At 40.0% G+C, this 14,311-nt stretch overlaps 2 protein-coding genes across 7 annotated transcripts in view; one reads left to right on the forward strand and one right to left on the reverse strand.

The window, feature by feature from the left end:
• Positions 1-1,482: 1,482 nt before the first annotated feature.
• Positions 1,483-6,504, reverse strand: lnp1 (leukemia NUP98 fusion partner 1). The gene is made up of 5 exons (XM_053498164.1): positions 6,454-6,504; positions 5,681-5,932; positions 4,613-4,840; positions 4,199-4,303; positions 1,483-2,946 (listed from the first exon to the last, which is right to left on the reverse strand). The coding sequence occupies exons 1-5, from the start codon at positions 6,502-6,504 to the stop codon at positions 2,803-2,805; spliced, it is 780 nt and encodes a 259-aa protein (XP_053354139.1). The 3' UTR covers positions 1,483-2,802.
• A 4,237-nt stretch (positions 6,505-10,741) lies between these two features.
• Positions 10,742-14,311, forward strand: part of opa1 (OPA1 mitochondrial dynamin like GTPase) — a 41,667-nt gene continuing 38,097 nt past the window's right edge. For 5 of the 6 annotated variants that reach the window (XM_053498712.1, XM_053498713.1, XM_053498714.1 and 2 more), the window contains exons 1-4: positions 10,742-10,961; positions 12,208-12,514; positions 12,612-12,708; positions 12,803-12,910. In XM_053498712.1, the coding sequence (XP_053354687.1) occupies positions 10,933-10,961; positions 12,208-12,514; positions 12,612-12,708; positions 12,803-12,910 (541 nt within the window). In that variant the 5' untranslated portion in view covers positions 10,742-10,932. Of the gene's footprint in view, positions 10,962-12,207; positions 12,515-12,611; positions 12,709-12,802; positions 12,911-14,311 lie in introns of those variants that run through there. The other variant, XM_053498717.1, reaches the window with a different exon arrangement.

Genomic DNA, 14,311 nt, shown 5'->3' on the forward strand with positions numbered 1-14,311 from the left:
TTCTTACTCACATATTATAAAGGGCCCTAGTCATGTGACTGAGTATCCCTTCCTAGAAACCTGTGTGAAGAAAAATGCACATTATAAAATTTTAAGGTTTTAAATACACATACATATTGATGTACTGTATATATTTTGGGGATAATATTTGGGTTTTGTTATACAAATTATTTTAATATAATATATATATATGAAAATATATATAATTATCTAATTTAACACTTTAATAATAAATACTTTTTGTTGTTTTGTTATTGTAATTATGTTTAAGAGGTGTTTATACTGAGCCTTTTTTTTACACTCACACACACATACACACACACACACACACAACATGTTCTCTCTCTGTGCTTGGTGAGTTTTTTTCAGATACTCTAGTTTCTTCTCACAGTCCAAAGACATGCAGATTAGGTGGATTGGCGTTCTCAAATAGGTCGTTGTGTGTGAACAAACGTGTGCATGTGTGAATGTGTGTATGTGCCATTCAACACCCGAACTCAACCCTGCAACCTTCCAGCTCTACATATACAGTATATATGAGAGTGCATAAAATAGCCAAAATCTCAACATTAAACAAGGACTTTGGCAGATTTTTTTGGACTTTACAATTCATTATAAAGCAGCATAAAATAATGAAGTCTGCTAACCACCTATGTACAAACCACTACAATCCATCTTTAAATAATTCTTAATAATAAATCTTAATCTCCAGAACCGTCATGAGCCGAAACAAACTCTGAAAAACCTTCTATGCAAGCTTTTCTACGATTCTAAACGTTGGTGAGCCGCCATATTTTACATGATTTCACATTCTGAACTTATAAGGGTGTGAATTTATAAAGTTGGATTTCATTCATTCTCGATACTGCTTTGTTCTATATCGCGAAGGTCCTGGATCCTGTTCCAGCAGACTAAGGACACGAGGCAGGGTACACCCTGGACAGGGTGCAAACTGGTTAGCCACACTGCTAACCACTACGCCACTGTGCCACACATATTTTTTGTGTTACTTTTGTTAGTTTATGTCATTAACTGTATGCATATTTGATTACGTCCCTAATACAATACTTATGAGGTGTGTAGTATGTCATTTATTACAGTTATAACATGTTATTATGAAGGTCTCTAACATGTGAAGATCCATTTCAATGTTTTATGTTTTTCAATTTATCATAAAAATAAAATATATTATTTATAATTTCCCAGAGTTTGAAGTGTGTAAATATAAACCTGAGATGTGCAGCTTCACTACTGCCAGAGCTGCTGTTACTGTATATAAAATTCATAAACTCCGTCTGGTGAATCAGATTTTTGATTTCTCCCACTTCTGCAGGGAATTTAGGTCCTGAGCTGACGACTTAAATGAGCTTGAATTAATAAACTCGCACCTCCTGTGATGTGAAAACAGTGTACACTGGACACCTTGATTTTAAACAAGTTTATTTTCCAATGAGCAGGTGGCTTTATTAGGGTTAACAAGTCTTAAAAATGGGTTTAAATAAATATACGGCTGCAAAATACCAAGTCATCACCAACAGTACATGTGAAATACAATGAATATTTACAAATAACACATAATTATGTAGAATAAGTGATAGATGGTGTAGTTGTGTAAAAAAAGGAAACAAATTTCAATTTTAGTAAAATAGTGTAAAAATGCAGCAGGGTTATTGATCATCTTTAAAAAGAGTAAGAGAAGAGGAGGACTGGATTACATACTGAGGAGGAAATTAGAATAGGTATTAAAAAAAAAGAAAGAAAAAACTTAAATAAATATCATCATGTGGCTTCTGTGAAAGCCCACTGTCCTTTGTCCTCCAGGGCCTGAATCAGCCAGCAATGTATCTTCACCTGAAGGACAAAGGACACACTCTTGAGGACGAGTATGAACAGGTTTTGGACAGAGAGGATAGATGGTTCGAGATAGGGGTAAAAGTGAAAACTCCTTCTCTAAACAGAGGTGGTTGTCTCAGACACACGCTGTCTCCTATTTTTCATGCTGCCCTTTCATCCATCCCCGGGAAGATCAAGACGTCTTCACGCATATACCAGGAAAGCCACATCTACAGGACTTCCCTAATTGTCTCTTGTCGTTACACCTTAACGACTCTCCCTAATCTCTCTCTCTCTCTCTCTCTCTATTGCCGGTTCTTCCTAACAGCTCCCGCCCCCTACTCTCTAACCACCCTCACCTTGTTCATTGTTCATGTAATGAGCCTTTTCACACAGGGGAGGATCCTTTGACCCTGGAGGTCTCTAATATGAGGAACTTTCCAACTTACCTTAGATCTAAGAAGCTACTTGGGATGAGTAGTGAAACGTATCTCCCTGACAAGGAAAAAGAAGTCCACTTGACATGACTCGACTCCCAGATAATCTCACCTGGGTGACTGAGAAGCTTCACCGACACTGACTGCTTACCAACATTTTTTACATTTGTTTTGACATTTGGGTCAATTTTCATGCAATATTTTGTTCAAATCACAATTCAATGTATCTTTCAATCATGACTAAAACCACTGCTGTTAAACACAAGCATTCATCTTTATGCACAAAACTGGAATAGAAAATGCTGACTTTTTTCCTCTTGAATTAATGTAGCTGTGATTCTACATCTAAATGATCCCTGAAGAAATTAATCACACCTGTGCAACACCAAGGAACAGGGGTGACTAACCGAGGAAGGAAACAAGGAAACCAGACCAGGAAGCCTCACTGAAATAAGGATTGAAGGAGGACTTTTGACTTGAAATACGTTATAATACTTCAGTAATGTTGTTGCATTGTGTTGCTGGGTGTGGATCAGCGTTGTCTGCGTAGACGCCGATGTTGGCAGGGCAGTTGGTAGTCCTCCTGTTCGCTGCAGACAGCTACTTCCTTCCTGTTTTCACATACAGCAGCAGAACTCCGGCTTCGTGGACGCGCCCCCTGATCCAGCCTCCTCACCTTTCATCAGCATCATCAGAGAGAGAGAGAGAGAAAGCTAAAGACTTCAGACAATCAGGAATAACAGCAGGGTGTGAACACTAGAGGCTAGCAAGAACTGCCAGACTTTATTTACATGCAAAGAGAAGGAGACGGTGTAGGTGATGGTGTAGTGTCTCATAGCCAGAGGGGGTAAATTTACTTTGTTACTGTATTTAAGGAAATATTTTATGCATCTGTACTTTTCTTGAGTAGTTTTCTTAAAAGATACTTTCACTCCACTACATCATACAGGAAGTATCCATACTTTTACTTCACTAAAAAGTAAAGTACAGACTTTTTCTCATGAGTCTTCTAGTCCGAGTCGTTCGTTCTTTTGAATCTATTGCACCGCATAGCGTCTATGAGAGTCATGTGACAAAAGAGTGAATGATTCAGGCTAGAAGACTCAAAACTTTACTACTCAACTTTACTACTCATTTTCATTTTAAAAGAATGAATCGTTCATGAATGACCCGTCATTAATTATGAGTAACTGCATTTCCTTTGTGACATGCTTGGCCACACGGTGGCTCAGTGGTTAGCACTGTGGCCCTGCACTTCCTGAGTCAGTGTCTGATTCTTACATCGGGGTCTGTGTTGGAGTTTGCATGTTCTCTCCGTACATGGTGGGTTTACTCTAGGTACTCCGGTTTCCTCTTACAGTTCAAAGACATGCAGATTACGCACATAAGCGTTCCCAAATTGCCCATAGTGTGTGAATGAGTGTGTAAATGTTGACCGGAGGTCCTACCACGGTCATTAAAATGGCAATAAATACAATGGTCACCATTGGCCTCCACGGTCCCTAGTTGGACTGCAGAAGGTCCTAGACGGATGGATGGATATGACATGCTTAATAAGGTTACAGGTGTTTGAAATCAGATCAGAACTGGCAGACTAACTTCTACTTTTACTTAAGTAAGACTTTATCCAGGGTTTCTGTACTTTTACTCCAGTACAGGCTTTGTTTTTGTTGTCCAACCCCTGTGTGTAGCGATATTCAGTAACTCGGTATTGTAATCAAAAATCTCAAATTAAAATGTACGATAAACATAGCAGAGCTAGAACAGCACTTGATGTGGTACTTATTGACCTTAGTCACGTACTACATGTGAGACAAGTGTTGATCCTTATAACGCCCCTAAAGGGACAGACGAGACAGGGGTTAAATAAAGGCGGTACACAGGATATGTAACCACAAACACATGTCGTAGATGTTTATTTGTCTTGCCTCTTTATGATGGGAGCAGTGAAGCTCTTGGTCTTCTCTTCGTGTTTCTCCAGCTCTCACGCACATTTCTTCACGGCAGATCAGACACACGTTACCCAAATCATTCTATAAACATATAAGATCTTAAATAAGCATAAATGCAGGAAGCTATCAATCAATTACATTTTTCTCCACTCAAGATTCTAAGCTACACGTATAGAGCCTTCTACGTCGGGATGTTATAGGAAAACTGAGATATCTGCAACGACTTACATTTTATCCCATTATACATCCGAGCGGTTAAGGGTTTAGGGGCTCCCGGCGGGGCCAATTTGATGGCACTGGGGTTTGAATCTAGGATCTTCCGATCAGTAGTCCGATGCCTTAACCACTAAGCCACCCCTGACAGCCACACCCTGACACTGCAGCACTCACCAGTGACGGGACTCTGTGTTTACGGGAGCGCAGCATCCTCCTGAAGGACTCGGTCAGCTCGGGGACGGTGCTGATGTGACTCTCTGCCACTGCAGCTTTATTTCCTCTGTATTCGTCTGAGGAGACGCGACGAGCGCGAGGGTGGGACCGGACCTCTCTCACCTCCTCATGGCTCTTCAGGTCAGGTGGAGTCATAAGATGTTTTAGACGCATGGCCTCCAGCTGGGACTGAGAAAGTGGAAAGAAAAGATGATCTATAATACAGTATATACGCTGATCATATAAATCCCATCTAAAGGACTGCAGGTTTATTTGTAAAGTTCTACACATCTGGTTTATTTTTATTGTCTGTCTGCCTATCGGTCGATCTATCTACTGTATCACACTGTCATTCTTTTCTCTTTCTTTCTATTCAAATTTTAATTGTATAACGCATTTAACAATTTGTTGCAAAGCAGCTTTACACAGTTAAAAGAATTATGGAAGTTTGTAATGTGAAATGTAAATGTGTATGAATCAAAAGGATAAGATTAATATGATCTTGATTGATATTAATAATAATAAGATCTATCTATCTAGAAATATTTCCGATTTATGAATCAGATATTACTGAGTTGTACATCCCACACACACACACACACTGTGCATTTCAGTGTGAACAGTGTGCGTCTGTCGCTCCTCTCGGGTGAGAACGTGTACTCTGGAATGCTGTTTTCATAAAAAAAAAAAAATGACATAAGTATATACACAAATAAATTCCGGGTAATAAAATATTTTCTAAGTTGAAGCAGCTGGAAAAATGCTGCTGGATTTTTTTCATCTCGCCAGCATGTCGCTATAACACTAGTAAAAGTACGTCCAAATGAATCAATAATACATACACTTTACTCGCTGACGCATGCCTGGCATAGTTTTAATCATTTCCCTGAAATGACTCAATGGAGAACAAACAGAGGAGAAATATAAAGAGTGCAGCACACACATCAGGACACGCACCAGTTCTTCTGCTCATCAGTTTGCTTCTTCGTCTTTATACTTAACATCGTTCTCGACGGTTCTGATACGCACCGTGCAGGGCAGTGAAGCTCGCCGGTCGTACGTGGAGGGTCTGGACCTCTGGAAGCTCCTCTTGCGCTCCTTGGTGCGATCGTCTCTGCCTCCGTGTCCCCAGTAGCTGCTCATCCAGTTGGTGAAGTTTCCATCATCGTCCTCGTCGTTGTCCACGACGATGGCAGGGAGAAGACGCAGAGACAGCTTGGAGGCCGGTGTGTGTGGAGCTCTCGCTCGAACTCCCGACTTTAAGACCCTGAGGTAGTGGAGCTACTAGACTTTGGACAAAATTGAAATGGAAGGATCTCTGAAGATCGGCAGATGATCCGCTCTGTGGAGTTGAGAGGGACGGATCTCCGAGCTTGTTTAGAAGACACCCAGGTTTCGGGCGAAGTCTTTAAATAAGCGAATCCTCTCTAATCTGTTTAGCATCAGAGAACGAGGGAGGGGTAGAAAGAGAGAGAGAGAGAGAGAGATTGTTTGTGTGTATATATGTGTGTGTGTGTGTGTGTGTGTGTGTTTAAGAGTGGGGGTGTTTTGCAGTTAAAGTATTTCCATTTCAGAGCCTAAGGGGAACAAACACCCAACACACACACACACACACACACACACACACACACACACACTTTCCACTCACATGTAAGCTGTCGATCGTTACAGGCTGCAGCAGTGAGGGATTGTGGGATCGTCCTGCAGCATTACACACTCTGTTACAATCATCTCAGTTTCATTCAAAGATAAGATAAATAACCATCCTGTGTGTGTGTGTGTGTGTGTGTGTGTGTGTTCACCGACCTGTATCCCAGGAACGCCCCTCCCCGGTATTCTGTGCCGTGACCCATTTCTTTTAGTGAATATAACAGACGAGGTGTCGTTAATGAGTAATCTGGGACACACTTCCTCCGCCTCTGTCTACTGTCCTGCTCCGCTCGTGTGTGCAGCTGCTCATCACACTGTCCCTCAGGGTGAAAAACAAACATCTAGAACATCATGATGTCTTGTGAACTGTAAAATTGATGCACTGTAGTCTTCTCGTGTCTATAAAACCCGGCTGTTCACTGAAATCCACATAATCAGGTATAAACTCAGCCTGGGCTTCATAGGACATTCGTGAGCTCACGTTTTAAAAAGCTTATTTCAGCAGACATCAGCATGAACGAACATGAAATGAGTCTAAGAGCTTCTTTTATTTCTTGTATGTCAGACTTTCAGCGGCCTTACTGTGAGCCCTGTCTGTTCCTATAGTGGTGACCGTATCTGTTATCACCTTTTTAATTTGACTGACACATGCTTCAGCAAAATGTCCTTCTTCTGTGTTTAACAGGCCCAGAGTGAATAGGTGCAGTTACCATTTGTCACTGATTAGACGTGCTGTTACACCGAGATAGCTCTGGTTATGTGCTGATGTCCAGTCGTCTCCTGTAAGCGCAATAAAAGTAGCTTCTGCCAAATGCCTCACTGTCCTGTAAAAATAGTTCCTCTTGAAGAGACCTGGAGCAAACGCCTTTGGTTTTATCGATTTAAACTTCCATCCAGAAGTTTTTTATTATTAGCCTATAATAGGAAGTATGACCATATAAGGAATGGGAAAGAAGCGTGGAGCACGGGAATGGGGAATTTAACGCCACCTAGGGGAAAGGTGCAGTAAGGAGACCTAAGTAACCTAAGAGCGGGTCACTAACGTAACAGGACAAGTGTACGTGCGAATTGCTTTTTTTGGGATAAAAAATAAATATATTACACTTCTCATTCAGCTGTTTAGTGGGTTATGATCTATGCATAGAGCAAAAACTTTTTTGAGTTTAAAGGACGTATAATCACTACCATGACCTTACGAATGAGTTGTTTGCATCCACTCAATTCATTAGTGATTATGTTTGTGCCAGAACTGAATCCTTTATGTTTAATTACTTTATTTTTATTATAATGTTTATCCCATGTCACCAAAATCTTTTCAGACTGGAACCCATACGTGGACCGGTCCAAGTACTTGGAAGACGGTTTTGTCCCCTCGGCTGATGCAGACAGCTGTTCTCTGAGGACTTGTGACTTCAGTCACTCAATACTGAGTTTCCTACCTGAGCCTCCAATAACGAGCTGGACTCCATATAAACTTAAACACGTCTCCTGTTACACTGGACCTCCAGCCGCCTAACACACAGTATGAGTGCAGATCAATCCCTGCTGTCCATTATCACCCATATGAGGATGGGTTCCCTGTTGAGTCTGGTCCCTCTCAAGGTTTCTTCCTATTACCATCTCAGGGAGTTTCACCTCGCCCGTGTTGCCATCGTCCTCGGCTTGCTCATCAGGAACAGTCTTATCATTTTGATTTATACACACATTCACATTTCATAATTTTGATTGTGAAAACTGCTTTGGGATAATGACGATTGTAAAAAAAAAAAAAAAAAAACGCTATACAAATGAATAAAATTAATTTAATTAAATACTTACCTTCAATACAACATACTACACATTTTTTCAAAAAATTCTCCAAAATGTACTCAATTAAAATACTCTTTTTCCTTTCTTTTTTAAACTAGATTTTAGTTAATTTAAATATTTATCATACATTTTATTTTTTAATTTATTATTATTATTATTATTATTATTATTATTATTGTTGTTGTTTAATTAAAAATTTAACAAATTATTTAATTCATTCATTTATCTTCTATACTGCTTATACTGTACAGGGTCGTGGGGGCCAAGAGCAGGGTGCAAATCCATCGCAAGGATTAAACAAAACAAAACAAAATTTTTTAATAATAATAATAATAATAATAATAGCAGTAGTATAAAATACCAGGTTTGTTATTTACTTACTCTGTCTAGACTTTCTCAGTAAAATGATATGCTGTGGCTGTGTGTGTGTGTGTGTGTGTGTGTGGCTGTGTGTGTGTGTGTGTGTGTGTGTCTCTTACAGTACATGAAAGAGAAACTGGAGAGGCTGCGATTGTTTATAGCTGCTTTAACATAAAAACAGATGAACTGGAGTGAACTCTTTAACCGTGTCAGGTGCGTCACGTCCAGAAAAAAATATTAAAACACACACACACACACACACACACAAACTCAATAGACTATAAAGAGAAACTAGATCACATTAATACAAACCAAAACACAACCCAGACAGAGGTCAAACACGTCAGACACAAGACAAAGACACGTCCAACAGAACTAAATCAGGACGCTCACCGAGTCACAGGGCGGAGTTTATCAGGTCAGGGGACATGCAGGGACGATGCTGTAGGAACTGTAGTATTACGTATCTGTCTATCTATATATATTTCAACAGTGACAAAATAACATGTAATGAATGGAAAGATCAGGCATGGGTCAAAACCAGGAAGTTTACCAAGAAATGCTAAATCAGTGAACTTTACAGAACAGGAAATCTGAGGCAGGGAAACACGATAAGACTGATGAGACACACGAGGCTATAAATAAAAAATAGACCCAATGTTCTAAGATGAGAGAGGCAGGAAATCCTTATAGACACACCAGTGTAATCACGCTAACTGGACGCACGTTCAAGTCAAACCAGGACTTTGACAATAAGCGATGGATAACTTGTCACCCACTCGTAAAAGGACGCATCTGTCTGTCTGAACTGTTCACACCATCATCCACCAACACCACTCGCACATTACAGGATCTCGGCTGGGAGTTATTGCCACATACAGTCCTGACCTCAGGCCAAGACATTTCCACATGGAGTTCCTAGGAGGCCAGAGTTTCAGATCATGGCTCCAGCATACTGAGAAAACTTTTGACCTCGATGGTGTCCAAGCTCTAGTGAAACACTGGGATAAGTGCATTAGTGTAGCAGGAGATTATATAGAGAAACAAAGGGAGTTTTCACTTTTTATAACTTTGTTATTCTGCACAATAAAAAGTCCTGGTTTGACTTGAACACACCTTGTATACATTTTAAAATGTATCGTACAATTATCCCTTAATTGTTATAACTTGTTATAAAAAATGAGCAAATATGAAACTGATTACCCTATTAAGAGCTAAAACCTATATTTTACTTAAAAGTTGAAGACAGTATTTTTAAACACACTGTGTATAACTCTCTGTACACTGCTGTGTGTGTGTGTGTGTGTGTGTGTGTGTGTGTGTGTGTGTGTGAGTTGGGAATCAGTGCAGGATTTTACCTCGGGTCAGTGACGTGTGTGTGTGAACACCAGCCCCGACCTCGTATGGTGTCGTTATATTGAAATGTGAACAGAGAGCCGATCGATTCAGTCATGAGTGTCGAGTCAGCCTCGGGATGGGGAGACACGAGGCAAGATACACTGCCAACAAACACTCTGGGTCTGTCTCTTAATGAAGTTCATTATCGTTATTAGTTCATATATAATTATGTCATAGGCAATTGTTATAATTATGTTGTTATTTGGGTAATAAATATTCTTCTTAATTGTACACATTTTATGCATATTATGTAATTAATATTGTAAATATTGGTTCTATTATCACCTACAGTAATGATAGTCAAATAATTTGTCATTTGTATTAAAGGATAATAATAATAATGATAATAATAATAATAATAATAATAATACTTATATAGTAATATAATTAATATCTATAAATATAAATAATATAGCCAAGCATTTAATAATGTTAATATTTATATTGTGAGTAGTAATAATAATAATAACTAGATGGTTTTTCAATATCATAAATATCAAATATCACATATTTGTACACAATTACCACTAATTAAACAGTTTAGTAATGACAGTGCAGAAATGTCATGTGATCTGTGATTACGTAATGACTCTTTTTTTTAGACTTTTATTTTAAAACTATGTTTTAAAGCTTTATCTTTTTACAGAAATAACAAAATAAAATAGGTAGCAGAAAAGAATAATAGAACAAAATGTCCAGTTTAATTTTATATTAAATCTTTATCATTGTTATTATCATTATTATTATTTTATACATTTAATGTAATCACAATCAGGCAGTTTTAATTCGTGACCTCTATTTCTACACATAGTATTATAGAGCTTTTATTTTGGCAGCAGTTATGACCCGGAAGCGGTTTTTTTTTTGTTTTTCCTGATGACCCCTGTCGGTTTTGACACTGCTGGTTACAGCGCTGCCTGTAATGCCCTTGTTAGAGAGAAAGTGAGCTGTTTACCAGGTTAAAGCAAGCGAGAGGAAACGAAACATGGAATAACCACTGATTGGACACATCATCCTTGACCTTATGCATGAATAAACACCTTTAATTCAATCCTGTAGAGAGAATGTTACGGGCCGGACCTGCTGCTGCCTGGTAAGAGCGAGGAGCTCGCGGGCACACACACATAGATGCACGAGTTTATACAGTGCGTGCAGGCACACGCGCACCCTCGCGCGGGCTACTAACCGGCTCGGCTTTAATGTCAGTGTGTGTTCGGTGTGATTGAGAATAACACACACACACACACACACACGTTGTGTAGCAGTGAAGTGTGCACGGGCCACGGCGTTGTGTGTGCACTGTTTCTGTGGAGCTCGTGAGAATGAGAAGCAGGTTATGACTCAGTTTGAGTTAGCATAACCGGCTAGTTCCTGTTCCTCAAGTGGGTGTTGAGTTACCAGGGTAACTTAATCCTAATCCCAACTTAATCCCAGTCATACTCCTGATTCTTAGTCATCTAAATAAACCAGCTAATGGCTAACAGTCTGATTAATGAATAAAAATCATAACACACACACACATCATGGCTAAGTCTGTAGCACCTTGACCTAGCTGGAGTTATTACCCTGGGTGTGTTACCTGAAAAAAAAATAAAAGTGAAAGTATGCCATGATAAGTGTGTAGTGATTCAGGTTTAAGTTCTATTTATATACTGACAGGTTTTTTTTTATTATGAAGGCTGAGTGACCGCATAAAACATCAGAGCAGTCATCAGGATGGGTGCACATACTTTTGGGCGTATAGTGTGTAGTCCCTCAAGGACTACACAATTCTGAATGAATCCCTCACACTAGTTTTCAGATCGTCTATTTCTTCACCCTGGTTCTCAGACCACTGGGTTCCTTATACTGGTTTTTGGGTCATCTTGTTTTTCATACTGGTTCTCAGACTGATCATCTGGTTTCTCATACTGGTTCCCCGACCATCAGGCTCCGAATACTAAGTTTTATTTTTATCATTATTATTATTTTAGACCATTTGGTTCCAAGTACTGGTTCTTGCATCATCAAGTTCTTCATTCTAGCTTTTGGACCGTTGGGTTTCTCGTACTATTTGACTATTTGGTTCCTATTGCTGGTTCTTAAACCATCTGGTTTCTTGTGCTGGTTCTCACACCATCTACTTCCTTGTGCTGGTTCTCACCCCATCTGGTTCCTTGTGCTGGTTCTCACACCATCTGGTTCCTTGTGCTAGTTTTCAGATCACCTGTTAACCCGTCCTGATTCTCAAAGTGTTTTTTCTGCCCATCCTTCCACATCCTGGTTCTTGAACCATCTGATGTATTTCTCGTTACTGCTGCCACAGTGGTTAACAAACTCTTCTTTTTTTCTCTCATCAGCATGGCGTGCAGGAATGTCCTCCCTTCCAGATTGGCCGGGATTCGGTTCGGCGTCCCGCTGCAGAAGCTCCACCCCTTGTCACGTGCCATCCACCACTGCTACTCTGCCAAATCCACCCCTCAGCGACCCCCTCACCGCCATTACACCTCCCTCTCCAGACTCCCTGTGCGGCCCCCGAGGTCTCGCGGGGGACATGGCTATCAGCAGCAGCGCTCCTTCTGGGTGGCTCGTCTGGCGGCTCGGCTCCTGAAGCTGCGCTACATCGTGCTGGGGTCTGCCGTCGGAGGAGGCTACACCGCCAAGAAGGTACAGAGACGCTTCAGACAGAAAATGCACACCTCTAGGGTCACGTTTACTCTCACCTATATAAATAAAAACGGGTTTTCTCGCCTCCTTTCTGTAGACATACGATGAGTGGAAGGAGATGCTTCCAGATATGAGCCAGTACACGTGGATCGTGCCTGACTTCGTGTGGGAGATTGGCGAAAATATTGACCTGGGTAAGTCTCCCACGTGTTTTCAGATTAATTAGCAAATAAGTCGCTGGCGTGAAAGTTACTAACGAGGTCTTATTGTTTTTGCGGCGGTCTAAAGAGAAACTAGCGAGCGCTTTGCCTGAAATGGAGGAGATCGCTAAGCTGCTGCCGGACTTTGAGAAGATTGGAGAAAACTTCACGTTTCTCAAGGGCCTGCTGTCCAGCGGTGAGTCTCTTTTTCGCACACACACACACACACACACACACACACACACACACACACACACGCACACACAGTGATAAAAAACAATTACAGCTATATAAAACGTACCATTCTCTAAGATGGAATCCATTAGCTGGGACATGTTTGGTGACAGCTGCTGAGTCTTTGTAATAGTTTACCGAAAAATGAATTTCCTGCTAAAGTAGGCAGGGCCCACCTCTCAGGTCTCAGTGCTTAATTGTAAATTGGAGGCTTTAAGCTGTCCTCAGGGCCCTTTCCACATATTCCTGATTCCTGATTCAGTCTGATTCTTGGTAGGAAATCACCATGGACCAGCCGATATGATACTATCACGATACCCAGGTGTTGTTTCGATTTGCATCGCAATTCTTTAAATATCACGATTATATAAATATTCATACAGTATTTTATAGATTTTGTTACAATCGTAAATAAACTTAGAAAACAATTTGCTCTTGCCTCAAGTGTCCTGCACTGTGCTGCCTCTTAATGGGTGACTGGTTTAGAGTGCGCCATCTATAGAGTTATAGAGGAACTGCAACATTTCACATATTAAATATTTCATATATTAAAAGCAACAAATAAAGAGATTTTCAATGATTATTTGCTGCTGGTCTTTTTCCATCTTTCTCAACTTGCTGGTTGTGATACTCGAACCTGTGACCCTCTGATCAGCAGCTCAGAGCCTCAAATCCCTGAGCCACCACCCACTGCTAATTGTTATAAGTATCCTTATCCTTGTAGCCGGCTTTCATTAACACACCTGTCCTGGCTGATGGATTGCGTTTGTGTCTTCATTTTGTTGTGTGTGTGTGTTTATTTTAAAGCTTCACCCAGGAAATGGTTTCTAGTGCTTTTTTTCTAGTTTAAACCTACTGTTACTGTAATAAGTACATAATAAATAAATATAACGTGTAATGCGTTTACATTTTTTACTCAACATATAATTAATAAAAGTTCACATATGACGCAGCACGAACTGAGCAATTCCTGATTGAAGATTAAAAAAAAAGTTTTTTGGTCAGTATTACAGTACTGAGGTTTGATTTTCTAAGCATGATTTGATGATTTTAAATCTCGCTTGAATGAGAAATTATATTTCTCATGTTTACATAACGCTGCGATGTCATCTCCTTGACTTCTGACCAGTCAGAAGCCAGAATTCACCAGCCGTGTTACTTTGTACCATGATATCAGTTTGTTGCTGTACTGTAATACTGATCATTAGATAAGTGTTTTATAATAGAAACATGATGATGATAATGATGTACACTGATGTTGTAAATATGTAGTGACTTTGACACGCTGCTTTTCCACAGGAGCTGCAGACTAACAAATCAGTCCTTTTACTACCATCATTTTAAAGTTTTTTTTAAACAGTTT

Source organism: Clarias gariepinus, chromosome 6 (assembly GCF_024256425.1).
Source record: "Clarias gariepinus isolate MV-2021 ecotype Netherlands chromosome 6, CGAR_prim_01v2, whole genome shotgun sequence".
Lineage (NCBI taxonomy): Eukaryota > Metazoa > Chordata > Actinopteri > Siluriformes > Clariidae > Clarias > Clarias gariepinus.

Excerpts from the sequence above, each read along its gene's own strand:
- lnp1 (XM_053498164.1), bottom strand. The coding sequence starts at position 6,504 with ATGGGTCACGGCACAGAATACCGGGGAGGGGCGTTCCTGGGATACAGG. Across the intron at positions 4,304-4,612 it reads AACACAGAGTCCCGTCACTG|AATGATTTGGGTAACGTGTG; the intron begins GTGAGTGCTGCA and ends ATATGTTTATAG. Across the intron at positions 2,947-4,198 it reads ACTGCTCCCATCATAAAGAG|GTGAGGAGGCTGGATCAGGG; the intron begins GCAAGACAAATA and ends TGCTGATGAAAG.